Source organism: Cololabis saira, chromosome 19 (assembly GCF_033807715.1).
Source record: "Cololabis saira isolate AMF1-May2022 chromosome 19, fColSai1.1, whole genome shotgun sequence".
Classification (NCBI taxonomy): domain Eukaryota; kingdom Metazoa; phylum Chordata; class Actinopteri; order Beloniformes; family Belonidae; genus Cololabis; species Cololabis saira.
In genome coordinates this window covers 5,562,634-5,582,039 of record NC_084605.1, presented here as the reverse complement: position 1 = coordinate 5,582,039, position 19,406 = coordinate 5,562,634, and the positions used below count along the sequence as shown (strand labels likewise).

General features: G+C 40.8%; 1 protein-coding gene across 1 annotated transcript; it reads left to right on the top strand.

The window, feature by feature from the left end:
- Positions 1-2,209: 2,209 nt before the first annotated feature.
- LOC133419894 (zinc finger protein 239-like) lies at positions 2,210-18,555 on the top strand. Its single transcript, XM_061709385.1, has 2 exons — positions 2,210-2,322; positions 17,307-18,555. Exons 1-2 carry the CDS (start codon positions 2,227-2,229, stop codon positions 18,171-18,173), a joined length of 963 nt encoding a protein of 320 aa, XP_061565369.1. The 5' UTR covers positions 2,210-2,226; the 3' UTR covers positions 18,174-18,555.
- Positions 18,556-19,406: the final 851 nt, after the last annotated feature.

The window sequence follows — 19,406 nt, the reverse complement described above, 5'->3', positions numbered from 1 at the left end:
ACACAATATCTATCCTTGTAACAAGTTAATATCCAAATTTGTTTATGTTGATGTTGATTGCACCTTTTGTAAGATTGAGCCTGAAACTCCCATACATTTGTTTTATCACTGCTCACTCTCATCTGGGTTTTGGACTGATTTTGAGAATTCTATACATAGTAAAACTTACTTTTCTATAACAATTATGGCTAAAGATGTTATCACTCAGTTTGAATCTGACAATAAACCATTAAGTTACATAGTAAATCTCATGATTGCAATTGGTCATATACACAAAGCAAAATTCTCAAAATCACTCCCAAATTTCAATGATTTCCTTGAAGATTTTAATTTATTTATAGACTCCCTTAAACTAATGTCAAACCAAAAGAGCGAACATACACTGACTACATTTACATGCAGTCAAAATCCAGGTTATTGCTAATATTCCGGTTACTGAAACATTCGGAATATTCCGTTTACATGTGTGAGCAAACAGGGTTATCCCTGTTTACATGGTGATTAATCATTTGGGATATCTGGATCAAACCAGCGAAGCACGGAGAACATCATGACGCAATTCCTGTAATTTCCGCTTCTTCTTCCTGTATCCAAATCCAAAACAACAACAATAACAGCCGCACGGCGGAGCTTGATCTGGTCTGGCGTTCTTACAAATGCTGCTTCGCGCAACTTTTCGCTCAACTTCTTGTAAATCTCGCTATCCCGGTACTTTCTACCGTCTACAAATGCCAAAATGTTCATATCCTTCATTACATTTATGAAGTGATTAGTCTCCTCCTGGTCTTGGTTTCTCCGTGTTTATAAGAACTTACTGGACTCAAAAGACCAAGATTCCTTGTGAAAAGAGCATGTGCAGAAAACAAATTCCTGGTCCTTTTGATGGAGATATCCCGTTAGGCTTTACATGACCAAATATTCGGGTTTTAAAAGGAGTAACCCAGGGGTCATATTCAGGTTTTTAAAAACCTGGATATGAGCAAATTCCGGTTATTTAAAGGGGTTATTGGTGTTTACATGGCCGTGCAAAACCGGGTTATTGCTAATATTCCGGTTTTAAGAGGGTTATTGACCTTGATTAAAGGGGACCTATTATGAAAACCAGGTTTTCTCTTGCTTTAACATGTATAAAGTGGTCTCCCCTCAGCCTGCCAACTCAGAGAAGGAGGAAAGCAACCAGATTCTGCAGTGTCTGTACAGCCGCCCGGATGAGCCGTCCAGTGTGATGTGGCTTCTATGTGCCGTTCAGATTCTGCTCCCGTCGTTACGTAACGACAGGAGCGATGCGTGAAACCACGCCCACAACTAACTCTGGCCGGCCGGAGCTTCCACCATTTTTTCGTAGCGGTGTATCGCGTCATTCAGGCAGCCAATCAGCACAGAGCCTCATTATCATAGCCCCGCCCACTCAGAATCCCGCATAGATAATGAGGTTAGAGACTGGGAAGATAAAGACATGGTTTAAGAGGCTGAATTTCTCATTTATTTAGCAAAAACAATCAAAAGCTTGTTTTTAGGACATTCAAGGCCTGTTTAAAATAGGTATTAGATGCCATAATAGGTCCCCTTTAAGCTAAATTAATTTTATAGATATTTTTATTTCATACATATACATTTTATATTGTATACTGCATTGCACAAGTTTTTGTGTATTGCATAAGTTTTTGTGTATACAGGACTGTCTCAGAAAATTAGAATATTGTGATAATTTATTTTCTGTAATGCAATAAAAAAAAACAAAAATGTCATACATTCTGGATTCATTACAAATCAACTGAAATATTGCAAGCCTTTTATTATTTTAATATTGCTGATTATGGTTTACAGTTTAAGATTAAGATTACCAGAATATTCTAATTTTTTTTATTGAGATAGGATATTTGAGTTTTCTTAAACTGTAAACCATGATCAGCAATATTAAAATAATAAAAGACTTGCAATATTTCAGTTGATTTGTAATGAATCCAGAATGTATGACATTTTTATTTTTGTAATTGCATTACAGAAAATCACAATGTTCTAATTTTCTGAGACAGTCCTGTAAATGTTTGGCTGAATGTCTGTATGTTCTAAATCTCTAAAATGCTCAATAAAAGAAAAAAGAAAAAAAAAAGAACCCTGTTCCGTGTAGTGACGCTGACACGTGACTTGTATGGGACAGACCAGAGGAGTAGAGCAGTGGATGAGAACAGGAGAAGGAGAAAAAGACTAAAACCAATCACGAAAATGGAGGAAAACCAGCAGCGGGACCGGGACCGGGACCAGGACCAGGACCAGAACACTGGCGGGTCCAGCAGCCGCAGGAAGTCTGCACGTCTGCAGGTCAGTGTCCAGGTACCGGCTCGGTCTTTTATGCTGCTGGGCGGTCCAAACGCGTTATTTCCTCCATAACAATAATCTAATGTGAAGGATCAGAATCACATGCTTGTTTTTCTCGTTTGTCCTCTTGTTTCTCCGGGCTCGTATCCCAGCAGGGAGACGCCGCCGGTGTTACACTGTCTTTTGCGACCCTGCGCGACCGCGGCCACGTGTAGCCGCTCATAGACATGTATCCGTATCCGCCCCATGGAGCTGCTGCAATGCGTCAACGTCGCCGCCATATTGGATGTGGCAAGACTGCGCTGGAAACTAATACAAGTAAATGGACTTATTTTCATAACGCGCCTTTCTACAAAGAAATTTACGTTTTACGTCTCATTTATTCATTCACACACGCACTAATATACTTGGGAAACAGTTAGGCATCAAATATAATATATTTATTTTTTTCAGATGGCAAAAATAAGAATTTTATTGATCCCACATAGGAGTAATTCATGTTATATCAGCTATAGAGAACAAGGTAGTGCCGAAAAACAATATATATCCCCCCTCACAAAAATAAGAAAAATAGAGAAACATATTTTCTCATCAACAAAACACATTTTAATTTTTTCAAGTAACAAAATAACATATTTGAACCATTTTTCAGACAATAAAATAACTGAAAAATCTGAAAAATGGTAAATGTTACTTGAAAAATGTAAAATATGTTTATGTAAAATATGCTTTGTTGATGAGAAAATATGTTTCTCTATTTTACTTATTTTTGTGAGGGGGATATTTTTTCAGCACTACCTTGTTCTCTATAGCTGATACAACATGAATTACTCCTATGTGGGATCAATAAAGTTCTTATTTTTGCCATCTGAGAAAATTAAATATATTATATTTGGTGCCTAACTGTTTTCCAAGTATATTAGTGCGCATGTGAATGAATAAATGAGATGTAAAACGTAAATATCTTGGTAGAAAGGCGCTTTATGAAAATAAGTCAATTTACTTGTATTAGTTTACAGCGCAGTCTTGCCACATCCAATATGGCGGCAATGTTGTCGTATCGCAGCAACGGGCAAAACCACTCGATGCGGCGTCTACGCGCGCCTGTATCACAATTTACGGTACCAAGCTCATCATCCATCCTGATCATGCGCACACGCGTGCGGGTTTATCGTGCCTCCAACTTGCTCGAGCAAACACTTTTTACCAGCAAGATATTCTGTATTTTGTATTATAATTCTAATATGATTAAAAATATGACAATTATCATGTTAAAGCATTATTTTATTAACATAAATACAAATATAAAAACTCAACCTTACCAAAAATAAAAAGAACTGCCAATGGAACAAGAGAACGTTTTCACTGAAATGAGTGAAAATGGTCTACAACAAGTTACTGTTTAGGTGACTGTCTTATTTTAAATGTAATGATTTTTTTTGGACTAGAAATAAAACATTTTGACTGGATTTAAGACAAGTAGTCTTGGTAGGATTTTGAGTTTTTGTTGGGTTTCAGACATTTACCGACAAATCTCGCAACCAGACAGAACATTTCAGCCTCCAATTTTTCCATCTGTAGAAGCTCCTCATGCTCCTTGTAGTCCAAGGCCTCCTGGTCCGGTTCATCGATGGCCACCTTACAACAGACATCCAAGTGCTTCTCCTTCAGTCTGCTGCGCAGAGGTGTCTTCCCCTTAAACAAAACAATTCATGCATTAAGTATTTTTGTATTTATTTTGATACAGACATAGATAGTGATAATTTCTGCTGCGTGTGGGCACAGTGCTTTTGGCATAAATAACAGACCATACCTTCCTCAGTAAGCCTGAGCCAGGTAAATTGGTTCAGCCACCGTTTGTCAAACCCACTGGCTTTGCGTTTTTGGGAAGATCTGTAAAGATGCGGCCGGCGGAGTTAAGCCTGAATTATGGTTCTGCGTTAAATCGACGCAGACCCTACGCCGTAGGGTACGGCGTAGGGTCTGCGTTGGTGTAACGCGGAACATGCATGCGATGCAAGTGAGCGTCAGCGACAAAATCAATTCTATTGCTTTATTTTCTATTGGACTGTCCTAACTGGCCGCAGCGACACGGCGCGACACGGCGCGCCGTTTTGAGCTGAACATTTGTCGGACGCCCTGCTTCTATTTTCTTCCTGTCGCTCGCGTTGAAAGCGCTGTAGGAAACAGTCATGGATGAGGAACGGCTGGTCCAGTTAGTTGAAATGAGAAGTTATCTCTATGATTCCTCCTCATTTCACTACAAAAACCTCAATAAAGTGGCAGCTGCTGGAGGGAGATGGACAGAGAGCGTCCAATGTCACGCAGTGCGATTCGATAGTCGGACGCTCTCATGCAGTTAGGACACAGTGTTTAGTTGTGGGCGTGGTTTGCATTTTGGTTACGTAACGAAAATGTGCCGAATCTGAACGGCTCGTAGAAGTCACGTGACACTGGACGGATCATCCGGGCGGCTGTACAGACACTGCAGAATTTGGTTGCTTTCCTCCTTCTCTGAGTTGTATGTTAAAGCAAGAAAAAACGTGTTTTTCATAATAGGTCCCCTTTAAGATTCAGAATTGATTATCACGATTTGATTTGATTCAATATCGATTTGGGTTAGTGTTATTAAAAATGTTTTTTAAGCTGTTGCCTGAATTAAATAACTGTGTAGTTATGCAACACATGAATACTAGTATTATATTGAGATTCAACAGCAAGTATTGGCAGCTAATGATGCTGTAGGGACCAATCACCTCCCAGAATGCTGATATAACTGCTTTCAGAAACATCGTGTGGGGCAGAATTACCAAACAGATCAAGGGCAGCAAATAGAGATAGGGCCCTATGAAATCGTTTTTATTTTTTCCTACAAAACGGTGATACGTCTACTGTTGTCTGTGTTGGTGCACGTGTTGTGTTGTACACATAATCATTGCCACAAGAAAGCTGAAGCTAGTAAGCTACACTTACTCTTTGTAAGCGAGTCCAAGTCGTCTCTAAGAGTCTCTAGAGCAGGGGTCACCAACCCTGGTCCTTGAGGGCCCCTATTAGTGCAGCAGATTAACTCATTTTATCAACACGATACTTCACTTTGGTATAGAAGCATGAAATTTGGCACAGATACTCTCCAAGATCTACACTTTAGGGAACAGGCGCGTGCCACTCAAAATTCCAAGATGGCGGCCCCAAAATCCAAGATGACCGCCAAAAAACGTGCTTTTTCCTTTATAACTCAAAATGCCTTGATTTTTAGCCCCATAGATATATTAAAGTTGAATATAAGTTGGGTATTCTGGACATTTTGGTACCAAGTACATGTCTGTATCCATTACGGTTCTTAAGATACATCATACAGAAACTTGTATATACCCGGAAAAGTGAGAATTTTGTAAGATTGATTGTTGTTACGAGAACATGGATTCATGAAAATGTTACTCTCACAACCTGATATTTCCAGTAGGGTTACTTACTATTAAGACAACCTGGGGGTTGTCTTATTAGTTAAAGATGTCGGCCCTTTTTTCAAGATGGCCATCAAATTCTCATTATAGTAGAGTATAGTAGAGTGAATGTCACTACACAACCAGGGCACACTGGTGACCTCTGAAACCTGTCTAGACAGTCTGGATAAATGTTTCCATGAGGAAGCTGATAGCCGCATCTTTGTACATGCCAAACATGCCACTGAGGAGGGTAGCAAAACCATAATGATCAAAGCCAATGACACCGATATTCTTGTTATCGCACTTAACATCTTTCCATCCCTCCAAGAACTTGGTCTGCAGCAACTGTGGGTTGCATTTGGACATGGTGTGAGCCTAAAGTGGATTGGTGTTCATGACCTGTACCATTCTATTGGGCCTGTTAAGACCAAAGGCATACTCTTCTTTCACACCTTCACAGGTTGCGATACTGTATCAGCCTTTCGGAACAAAGGCAAAAAGACTGGCAAACCTGGGACATTTGCCCTGAGGCCTCTCCCATCTTCAGCAAACTAGGTCAATACCCTCCTGTATTGATTGATGGTGAGCTAGAGATCTTGGAGAAGTTTGTTGTCCTCATGTACGACAGATCGAGTACGGCCGTTAGTGTAGATGAGGCTAGGCTTGATATGTTTGCCCGAAAGCAGAGGCCATATGAAGCCATTCCTCCAACAAGAGCAGCTCTGCTTCAACACACTAAACGCGCTGCCTATCAGGCAGGCTGCCCATGGGGTCAGGCAACCCAGCGTAAGCCACAAGAAGAGAGCCCTGCTGACTGGGGATGGACAAAGGTCGGTGCACAGTGGCAGGTCTACTGGACAGCAAATGCGTCTGTTGCTCAAAGTTGTGAACAGCTGGCCAAGTGTAACTGCAAATCAGAGTGTTGTGGAAGGTGCAAATGTTTCAAGTTGGGTTTCAATTGCACAGCACTGTGCGGTTGCAAATGTGAATAGAGCAAGTACACTGAAAACCTTGTGGTGGGCCTGGAGCCTATCGAGTGCCGTGATGACAAGTGCACCTTCCTTGATATGATGCCCCTGATGCAAACCATAATACTGAGTGCCAAGCAGGAAGAAATGTAGTATTTTAGATGGTCTTTTGTTTGACTCGGCAGGGGATCGAATGCACAACCTTTCAAATTCAGTGTGGACATTAACATCTTAAATTTTTGCTGGTCATTGAATTTTGCGATAACAGTGGCCCTTTGTATGCCTGCAATCTTGCAAAAGGCAGCATCTTGATTTTTTACTGGCTATACACTTTTTCAAAAAGAGTGGCCAACACAATATTTGGAGCATATAGGCTTGCATCAATATTTAAGCATTTTGACAATGAATATAGGACAGGAGTGGAAGACATGTTTAAAAACGGCCCCATCCTGAATATTTACTGGCCATTTTCCAAACAAGTGGCCCTTCCTCTTTGTAAGCTGCACCTTGCCGTGGTGGAGAGGCTTGAGTATTCCAATCATCCTGAGGGCTATGCCGGTGGGGATTTTATTTATTTTATTTATATCCCTGGCAAGTTTAACTAAGCCGGATAGGTAAAAGGGGAGGAGGCAGACAAAGCAGCGCCCTGGGCCTCCAGGTTGAGGGTTGGCCATGGGGATATCTAAGATTAAGACAACCCCCAGGTTGTCTTAATAGTAAGTAACCCTACTGAAAATATCAGGTTATGAGAGTAACATTTTCATAAATCCATGTTCTCGTAACAACAATCTTACAAAATTCTCACTTCTCCGGGTATATACAAGTTTCTATATGGTGTATCTCAAGAACCGTAATGGATACAGACATGTACTTGGTACCAAAATGTCCACAATACCTACGTTTGTATTCAACTTCAATATATTTATGGGGCTTAAAACCAAGGCATTTTGAGTTATAAAGGAAAAAACACATTTTTGGGCGGACATCTTGGATTTTGGGGTCGCCATCTTGGAATTTTGAGTGGCACGCGCCTGTTCCCTAAAGTGTAGATCTTGGAGAGTATCTGTGCCAAATTTCATGCTTCTATACCAAAGTGAAGTATCGTTTCACTAATCTGCTTTACTATATCCAGCATGTTTTAGATCTTTCCCTGCTTCAGCACACCATGATTTGTATAATTTGTATAATCTTTTGTATTTTTTTTTGTATAATTGCCCTGTAAAATTGTAAATAGGTTATGTTTATTTTTATTCAGAACTGTCCCTTTTTCTTTTTTTTCTTTTTCTTTTTCTTTTCTTTTCTTTTCTCTCTCTACCTCAAACTGCTGCACCTTAAATGTTTATACTGTTTATTCTGTATCATAGAAATACCACAATTGTTTATTTTATTTTATCACCAAAGAGCGAAACTACCGGAGTCAAATTCCTTGTTGGACAATGTTCGAACCTGGCCAATAAAGATGATTCTGATTCTGATGAAACAAGGAGCTTTGTCAACAACAGAGTTGTCCAGACCTTGTTAATGATGACCATTGATTATAATCAGGTGTGTTCATGCAGGGAGACACCTAAAACATGCTGGATAGGTGGATCCAGGACCGGAGTTGGAGACCCCTGCTCTAGAGGGTAAAATATTGCACATTGCTTCAGCCTGCAATAAAACAGACAATTCATGATACTTTCTCATCCCCTAATTTTTATACCTAATAATAATAATAATAATGATGATAATACAATGTCAGTGTTGTGTATATGAGACAACAATATTGACGAATTTATGGATTTCACATTGTGATCGGCAGATACTGCTTTTGGTGATCGGTCCTCAAAATCCTGATCGGTGCATCTGTAGTTACAACACAAAGAGGCTGATGATCATGTACTTTAACGGCGATGTCTGTAATAGGTGGAATTGTAATTTTGTGTTACAGTACGACACGCTCTCCTCCCGTGGAGCGCGAGCGAGGTCCGTTTCTTAACGCTGGTTGTCCGCGCGAACGTAGGCTCAACAGCAAGTATTTTCCAGCCTTAACACTCCAGGAGAAGATGCTCTGCTCCGTACCTGGGAGTAACAGTCCTGGGGAAGCTGCTCTGTACTATGGATGTTAACAATTAATCGATTTTCGATTAATTGCCGTTATGAAATTACCCGATTAAAATTAACGATTACAATTAATCTATTTACTTATTTATTTTTTTCGTTTAATTTCACCAGCTGGTATTACGCCCGGACCACATTTAATGCGACACAAGGCGCTGCGCCGCGCACATAAAGTTAGAAGAAAGAGACGGCGGATATGTTTGGTTTTAGTAACATGCTCAGGCAATGAGTCTGCAATGGCCCAGACGGGAGACACATGTAGCTCAGTGCTTAACTTTTATTTTTAATCCACTCTATATTCTTCTGGTTCTTCTCCGATATGCTCCCCTAAAGCCTGAAGGTTCCGCCTTAAATCGACGCAGGCTTTGCGTTGTTGTAACGCGGAACCATAAATCAGCCTTCACCCGGTACATACATAGGTTTCTCTAAACATCTGTCCCCACTACAGTTTTAACTAAAAGAAAATGTGCTCCAATACAGCAGGTCTCATAATTTTATTTTGAACACTGCCAAAACTCTAACTTAAAACGTAACTAGAACTTAAAATTTGCTTGACACAAATGACACTATTATGGCTGCTACTACTAATAGCCTTGAAGTGCACTTTATATTATATTCCTTGTGGTACAAAAATGTCTTTTTGTTACTTTTGTATCAAATAAATATTTGATTAAGGAATACATTAAAATGTCCTTTGTATTTTATATAAGCAAAAAAAAATATGTTTGTATCTCAGATGGGGGAAAAACGCTGCTTATCAACTAATCGATGATCGATCGATAAGGTTATCAACTGTCAATTAATGAAATAATCGATAATTTGCATCCCTACTCTGTACCTGGGAGTAAAGCGTTGGTTCTGTAGCTTGTGCGCTGGTTTCTCAGGCAGCTTCTTCGACATGTTTGTTTTGTTCTGTGGAAAGCGGGGGCGGGAGGGGGCAGAGAAGTGTGCAATGTCCCCGCTTTTTAGTGACCCCTCTTGGAGCATATTCTTGAAAGAAAGGTTCATTTAGTCAAAGAAAAAACTTTCACGCAAATTTTTTTAAGCTTTTCAGTTTTCAAAACCAGCGCTTTGTTAACGCTACCGCTTCTCTTCGATGCCATGTTTATTGTTTGAGAGTTTCACACCACGCGCATGCGTGAATTAAATGACGTGACTACTGGGATTAAAGTTCACCTGGTGAAAATGTAATAATGAAAAAAATCGATCTTTAGACATACGAATCAATTTTTTTCAGAATTAACATGAGAATCGATTTAGAATCGGAAAATCGAACACAGTCCTACGTGGGATAGTGTCCCGTTAGCAATGTCTTTGTCATCATCGTCAGGTTTTCAGCACATGGCGCCATATATGGATGTTTCAGTTTTCTTTAAATTTGAGACAAAGGAGATTAGTTAGCCTCTGATATAGGCTTTTGAAGATTACCACTGCATTCCCCTTTTAGTTTCTGGTAGATCATTCAATTCAAAGAATAGTGACATTTGAGAATGCACAAATTGTCTATGAATCCTCTGCTAACAAAGCAGAGTTAAACCTCCATTGTCAAAGGTTTGATCTGCACGCGGAAAATTATCAAGAGATGTAGGGGCGTGATCCGATATACCCATGCTAGGGTAGTCACAGGAGTTAACATTGGAAAAGTGTCTATTGTCCAGGAAGAAAAAAACAAGTGAGAAAAAAACCAAAACGTTTAGTTGAGGGACACTTGCACCGCCATGGGTTTAGCGAAAGTGCCAAGTGTTTTAGCTGACTTGGTTAGAGCAAGTACTTTATTAGAGGATCTATCAAGTATCGGATTTTGGATCAAATTAAAATCTTCCACAATAAAATGGTAGCTGTCAATGTTTGTAAATGCACTCCCAGTTAGGTCCATAACCACTAGCTAGGACAACAAGGACACCTTGTAGTTTACCAGAACCACTCCACCCGCGGGGTCGGCGATAGTTTTGTCTGATTCAAACTGAATGTTCTTGCAAATAAAAATGGCTGTGCCCCGAGCCTTCTCATTAAATGTAAAATAAAATAGGTGGCCAATCCAGGCTCGTTCTGAAGGCGCAACTCCCTGTTGCGCCTTCAGAACTGCCTTAATCCTTCCTGGCGTAGATTCAACAAGGTACTGGAAACATTCCTCAGAGACTTTGGTCCATACTGAAATGACAGCATCACGCAGTTGCTGCAGATTTGCTGGCTGCACATCCATGATGCGAATCTCCCGTTCCACCACATCCCAAAGCTGCTCTACTGGACTGAGATCTGGTGACTGTAGAGCCGTTTGAGCAGTGGACTCATCATCATGTTCAAGAAAACAGTCTGAGATGATTCCTTATGACATGGCGCGTTATCCTGCTGGAAGTAGCCATCAGAAGATGGTACACTGTGGTCATAAAGGGATGGACATGGGGTGGACAATACTCTGGTAGGCTGTGGTGTTGACACAATGCTCAGTTGGTACAAATGGGCCTAAAGTGTGCCAGGAAAATGTCCCCCACACCATTACACCACCACCACCAGCCTGAACCGGTGATACAAGGCAGGATGGATCCATGCTTTCATGTTGTTGAAGCCTAATTCTGACCCTACCATCCGAATGTCGCAGCAGAAATGGAGACTCATCAGACCAGGCAACGTTTTTCTTTCTTCTGTTGTTTTGGTGAGCCTGCGCGAATTGTAGGGCTGAAACGATTCCTCGAATAATTACAGTGATTCGGTTACAAAAAAATCGAGGAATCGTTTAATTTTGCCAGCTCAAAGCATGGTATTTTGCCCGGATTACGTTTAATGCGCTACAACGCGCTGACGCCACGCACGTAAAGGACGAAGAAAGAGGTGGCGGATATGTTTGGTTTTAACTAAAAGAAAAGGCAGAAAATGTCAAAAGTGTGGGAGCATTTCAAGCAGGACACCAAGGCGAACACTGTTGCATGTATTCACTGTAAGACAGCGCTTGCATACCACAACAGTACGTCCTCAATGCTGCAGCATCTCCACCAAAACCCTGTTTACTCCCAGAGCGGAGGACCGTCACCCGAGACAAGGTAAAATTAGGTTAATGTAGCGCTAATTAATGAGATTAACGTTACGGTACCTTGCTAACATAACGTCAGCCCTGTGGAGGGCGAGGTTTCTATTAATTATGACGATTGTCGATGCGGCTAACGCATTTAATCTGTAAAAACACAGAGCTGTAGAGTGATGAGGATGAAAAATAAAAACGTAATAAAGCTAACTGGATAGTTTTCAATTTTAGCTCTGTAGTCATTGATGGATAAAACATCAAGTAGCACTGGTTCCTAATGTGGACCGGCGCTCTCCGCCCTCACCGGAGAGCGGCGTAGACTCTGCGTCGATTTAACGCGGAACATTTAGAGGGGGAACATTAGGAGAACGGACCAGAAGAATATAGCGTGGATTAAAAATAAAAGTTAAGCACTGAACTACATGTGTCTCCCGTCTGGGCCATTGCAGACTACCTGAGCATGGCATGTGACTAAAACAAACATATCCGCCGCCTCTTTCTCCCCCCTTTAACGTGCGCAGCGTCAGCGTGTTGTGTCGCATTAAATGTGGTCCGGGCGTAATACGAAGCTTTGAGCTGGTGAAATTAAACGAAAAAAAATAATAAATAAATAAATTAATTAATTAAACGATTCCTCGAGGCAGAGAAAATTCCTCGATCATTCTTTGCAATCGAATTACTCGAATTATTCGAGGAATCGTTTCAGCCCTACATCTTATGTATATTTATAATTGCTCTTCAACTAAAAAAAAAAGAAGGTTTTATCCGATTACTCGATTAATTGATGGAATTTTCAGTAGAATACTCGATTACTAAAATATTCGATATCTGCAGCCCTAGCGAATTGTAGCCCCAGTTTCCCCCTGTCTTCTACTGCTGCAGCCCATCAACCGCAAGGTTGGACGTGTTGTGTGTTCAGGTTATTTGAGGTACTGTTGCCTTTCCATCAGCTCTAACGAGTCTGGCCATTTTCCTCTGACCTCTGGCATCAACAAGGCATTTGCACCCACGAGGGTCAAAATCAACCAAACAAACTTTTGGTCGACTGAAGCCCTCAAATTTCAACAAAAATTGTGTTGTTGTCGTCAATTTGCTATTTTTATTAAGTCGTTTTTGATGTAATGTTTTGCACTGAAATTGTTGAACTGCTTTGTCATGTTTAATGATTAACCAACACGGTGATGTCATTTTGAACCGTACACAATGGCGGCGAGTATATATTTTTACACAGGTGGATTGCAGTAAGAGGCTTAACATCCAGCGAGGTATGGGTGTATCTGGGGGACCAGGTTGGTCTGGGTGTATCTGGGGGATGCTGCTTTTGTTGCGGGTGGGTGCGCCTTCAGTTACTAAACAATTATTAGACTAAACCATTGAAATATGTAAATTCTGTTATGTTCATATTGTCAGAACGGAGGGGCAGGTTAACTTACTGTTTTCAGGTGATCAGCCATGTTTGATGTTGAGCTGTGATTCAAACTGTTGAATCACAGCAACTTACAAAGTTTGCATTGAACTTTTTTACCATTATCTATTTTTATGAAATTCTGCCACACTGCAGATGTCTTTGACATGATACGGTTCAACAAATCACCGGACCATGTCCTCCTACTTCACAATCTAATGGCCCTTTTCCACTAGTACCTACTCAGCGCTTCTACCCGCCACGCCTCCGTCTTGCGCTTTTCCACTACGGGCCGAGGCGGGTGGAACCGTGCCAAGCAGATACTTTTTCTGTAACGAGGCTGCCGAGGTTCTAAGCGGCTGAGTTGGCCCTGGATCTGACGTCACCACCCTCCACGCCACCGATTGGGCGGGCCGCCAGACGTTTGAATCAGGAAGCGAGAGTCAGCGCGAGAGCGACTCGGAGCTCACAGCGATTTTATTATACAGCGCAAACGTCTGTTTGGTGATCCAACTCTGAGGTGCAGATGTTCATAAACCTGGTGGCTGACGAGAGAATTAAAAAAGGGATGTAGACGGGTGATAAGGAACGATCAGATCCACCAGGAACTCTGTTTTACTCTCAGCCGCTCGCGGCTCCAGCTGATTTCTCATGTGCGCCGACACAAACAAAGCGGTTGCGCAATCGAGTACGTCACAGCAGCTTCACCCCAACCCGCCCACTTCTCACCTGGCTGTGGAAAAACAAACAAGGACAAAGCGGGTGGAGCCGGGACGAGGCGTGACGAGCCGTCCCGAGGCGAGTCGGGCTGAGTAGGTGCTAGTGGAAAAGCGCCATAACCGTCTTTAGTCAGTGGGTTGGGCTAATCCAAAATAGCAAAAACAAGGGGATCTCCATAGATGGACCGTTACCTGTGAAAGAGGTGTGCTTTGAAAACGCCCCCTTTAGAACATTTATTTTCCTCCTGATTAAATTAAATTAAAGAATCAACCAATCAGAATTTTTGGTCGAGCCAGGCCGCATCGACTAATAAATCGAATTACAGCCCTATCACCCACAGAACTGCCGCTCATTGGATATTTTCTCTTTTTCGGACCGTTCTCTGTAAACCCTAGAGATGGTTGTGGGTGAAAATCCCAGTAGATCAGCAGTTTCTTAAAGGGGACCTATTATGAAAAACAAGTTTTTTCTTGCTTTAAAATATACAGTATATAGTAGTCTCCCCTCAGCCTGCCAACTCAGAGAAAGGGGAAAGCAACCAAATTCTGCCGTGTCTGTACAGCCGCCCGGATGAGCCGTCCAGTGAGATGTGACTTCTACGAGCCGTTCAGATTCTGCTCCCTTTCGTTACGTAACGTAAATGCGATTTACATAGGTTGGCCCCCGATGCGTGAAACCACGCCCACAACTAACTCCGCCGGCCGGAGCTTCCGCCATTTTTTCGTAGCGGTGTCATTCAGGCGAGCCAATCAGCACAATGGCTCATTATCATAGCCCCGCCCACTCAGAATCCCACATAGATAATGAGGTTAGAGACTGGGATGCAAAAGACATCGCTCAGAGGCTGAATTTCTCATTTATTTAGCAAAAACAATCAAAAGCTTGTTTTTAAGACATTCAAGGCCTGTTTAAAATGGGTATTCGATGCCATAATAGGTCCCATTTAAATAGTCAGACCAGCCCGTCTGGCAACATCAACCATGCCACGTTTAAAGTCGCTTAAATCTCTTTTCTTCCCCGTTCTGATGCTGGTTTTTTAATGTGTAGTTTTAAGTTTTAAGCCTGGCTTCTAATAACTTTTGAATGTGTTTTATTCTGCTTATATCTAGAGATGCACCGATCGATAGGCCCATCATTGGGATCGGCCCGATAATGGCCCTATCGGTTTTGATCGGAGAACGGAAAATAATAGTTCAGAGCGGCCGATCTGATGACGTTTACAACAACAAACCCCCGCCCGCGCGGGCGTTACCGCATCTCAGACCGAGCGGTCCTGAGGAGGCGTCTGCCTCGCTGGTGCGGGAGTTTTACAACGTCTGAAAAGGACAACAAATTTGCAGTTTGCAAAGTGTGTCCAAAGGAGATACCATGATGAGGAATGTTACAAAATAATTTCAACACAACGATGCTGATAAGACATCTGAAAGTTCTTCACATGGAGTATATTGAGTTTTCAAAGTTGGCTGCAGCAGAAAAAAGGGAGAGAAAAAAAGGAGCGCGCAATAACGGCACTAACTCAGCTGTAACACCTGTAACAGAGACTTATAAACGACAGGAAGACAAATAAAGAACTACATCGTAAGGTAATTAATTCATATGCTTTGCTCATCAACCGCTTTCAGTTGTAGAAGAGATCGGGTTTAAACACGTTTGCAGCTTGGATCCGCGGTGCGCGCTGCCGCGTCGTAAATATTTAACTGATGAAATCCTGTCGGAGTTTTACCAGAATACAGTCCAAAGCCTCATGCAGGACGACAGTCGTGTCAGTCGCTTCACCAGTGACATGTGGAGTTTATAGTGTGAAGAGTTTTGCTTTACTCACAAGAGTTCCCTCACGCGGCGGATGCTACCGCTAAAGCTTTAACAAAGCTTAATAATTCATAATTAATTTTCATTTTAAGATTTAATTCCTCTTTCCACATGAAAACTAAGGTTTATAGTTTGCAACTTGTATCAACTTTTAGAGAGTGACATGTCTGCTGTTGCCTGTGTCGTTGCACATGTTGTACATAATTATTACCACAGGAAAGCTGAAGCTACTAAACTACACTTAATCTTTATAAGCCGAGTTTACACCTAATCTCCTAATTTTTATACCTAATAATACAATGTCAATGTCGTGTTCATGAGACAACAATATTGATGAATTTATGGATTTCACGCTGTGATCGGTGATCTGCAAAATCGGGATCGGCCGATACTGGTTTTTCGGGATCGGTGATCGGCCCTCAAAATCCTGATCGGTGCATCTCTACTTATATCACCTTATTAGCCAATTCCTGACTGGGTTATTAGCCTACATGTGTTTACGGTTGATGAAACTTCGGCCTCGTCAGACGTGGAAGGAGTAATGTTAGGCCGAGCTGTAACGCTACAATCTCCAGCTTTAGGCTTCGTTATTGCCACAAATATATCCATCAGGTCTAACTAGCGTTAAATAGGAAATAGCCAAATCAATATCACAATTAATTTTCTTTTCTTAAACAGCTAGCTAGCTCGTTTTTCCGCTCTAAAGTTGACATTTGTCACATGACTCACGTCATGTGAATCATTTATGTAGAGTCAATCCCAAAAAATAAATTAAAGGCCTTTTTCAAAAAAAATGTTTTTCTTGTTTTTTTTTCTTCTTTCTTTCTTTTTTTTCTTCACCCAAAAACAAATTAAACATTTCTTCATTTTCTTCATTCTTTTTTTTCCTTCACCAAAAAAGATATTAAAGTCTTTTTTTTTCTTGTTTTTTTTTTCTTCTTTTATATATATATATATATATATATATATATATATATATATATATATATATATATATATATATATATATATATATATATAATTTATTTATTTTTAACTCTCAAATTATTTTGGTTAAAATTGGCTTTATTTCTTTTGAAGTGGGAGGACCCCCTGCAATACCTCTGCAGCCCCCCTACGGGTCGCGGACCCCCGCTTGAAGACCCCTGGTCTTGACCATGTCTACATGCATTGAGTTGCAGCCATGTGATTGGCTGAGTAGACATTTGCGTTAACGAGCAGTTGGACAGGTTTCCACCAGATTGTCTCAGACAGTGAATAACTTAAATCCTTTCAGTTTAGTAGAGTTTCAGTCACGGCAAGTGGCTAAAAACCACAGGCCTGGAGCAAAGCCTCCATAGAGTATAAACTGTTGATTGCCATAATAGACTTGTCAGAGGAAATTGAATGAAATCATTCCTCGGTAGACCCTGTGTTCTGTCGTCGGTGAGATTAAATGAAATCCTGGGCATCTGGGTGGGTGTTTCACTGTGACAGGTCAGCCAACAAGATGATCTAACTCCTCTTCTCTGTCTTTACAGAAACAGAAAGGCAAAGAAAGACCCACAAGTTACTGCCTTGATCCCTTTGAGAAATCCCTCACTGCTTCATCGGGTCCGAAGATCCCCACTCGTGATAAGCCATACAAATGTGATCAATGTGGAGCAGTTTTTACCACATCAGGCACTCTGATTAGACACCAACGTATTCACACTGGAGACAAACCATACAAATGTGATTATTGTGGGGCAGCTTTTACCACATCAGGTACTCTGATTACACACCGACGTATTCACACTGGAGAAAAACCATACAAATGTGGTCAATGTGGGGCGGCTTTTACCCAAAAGGTTCATCTAAAAAATCACCAACTTAAGCACACTGGAGAAAAATCATACAAATGTGATTATTGTGGCTCTGCTTTTACCACACAAGGCAGTCTGATGAGTCACCAACGTATTCACAATGGAGATAAACCATACAGATGTGATCAGTGTGGGGCAGCTTTTAATCAAATGGGTAGTCTACAGATTCACCAACGTATTCACACTGGAGACAAACCATACAGATGTGATCAGTGTGGGGCAGCGTTCAACCAACAAGGAAGTCTAAAGAGTCACCAACGTATTCACAGTGGAGATAAACCATACAGATGTGATCAATGTGGTGCAGCCTTTTCTCAACAAGGTGGTTTGACAAGTCACCAGCGTGTCCATACTGGAGATAAACCCTACAGATGTGATCAGTGTGGAGCAGCCTTTTCTCAACAAGCTGGTCTAATAACTCACCAGCGTGTTCATACTGGAGATAAACCCTACAGATGTGATCAGTGTGGAGCAGCCTTTTCTCAACAAGGTCGTCTAATGACTCACCAACGTATTCACTCTGAATCAAAACTATCCCTGTGATAAATGTGGGAGAATTTTTACTATGATTTTTGTTACAAGGTACCAATTAAGGCATGTTGGAAATACATAATTGTGCTCTGTAATTTTTTCATTTGAAAAACATCAATAGTATGGAAGCTATTCAGCTAACATTTTGTCAAGTGTCTCAAAATGTTGAGCCCTGTAGTTTTTATTTTGAAATAGACATGAAACAGTCTGATAGAACCATTTTCTTCTGCACTATTGAGGAAAAATACATTTTGACACTATTCTGATAAATTGTTTTATTTTAGCTTTTTAAAAATGAATTTTGCTCCATGTTTTATTGTTAGTGACAACATTAGCTTTATCTTTTTTTTTAAACTTCTTTGGTTTTTCTCTGGTTTAAATGGAAATTTTCATTTCTTCAGCTATTAAAGTGATCTAAAACAGATTTACACCCATTTGTATTTCATTGTTATGCATTTGAAGAGAGAAGTCTGTGCTCCCCTGTTTAGGCTACTGCCCCCGCGACTCAACCTCGGATAAGCGGAAGAAAATGGATGGAATGGCATTTTAAGGTTAATTTGCATAATTCAGTTCTTTACTATGTGTCTGCCAGATTTCAACTTCTACAATAAAACTACTGCACAGAAACAACAACCACAATGGTACTCCAGAGAATTAAATTCATTTAAATCTTTAGTGGGAAGTTTGTGTCAGGACGTTACTCCCTTAGTGGTGCCACATCCATTTGGTTTTATCAACTTAAATGAATGATGGATATTGAATCTGAATGCAAACTACAGCGTCTTGGACCATGTAGCTAATTTGTACATTGTTGCCTTAAACAAGTGTTCAGACCCTTCTAGTAACATTTCTGTCTGCTTGTTTCCAAAAAGGGACTAGTGTCAAATCTTCTTTCAGGTATTATTGAAGCCTTTTGGAGAGTCAAACGTAAAAAACATGCATTATTCTTACACCTCACAGCAAGCAGCTGAAGACTGTCTTCGTGCAGCACCCCCTCCCAGTTCCACCCAGAGCAGGAGATTTTTACAACTCCTCTGCATCGAGACTACAAATTGATCACACGTTCACAAAGCTGAAGGCGGATTCTGCATTGGCCCAGTACCTTTTGAAAATAATTAATAATATAATATTTTTTTAATAATATAATATTCAGTTCATTGTAATAAACTGAATTACTATAAAAAAAGGTTCAATGGTGCTGCACTGGCCTGTAGTCAGGATAAATGAGTTAACAGTAGAAAGGGA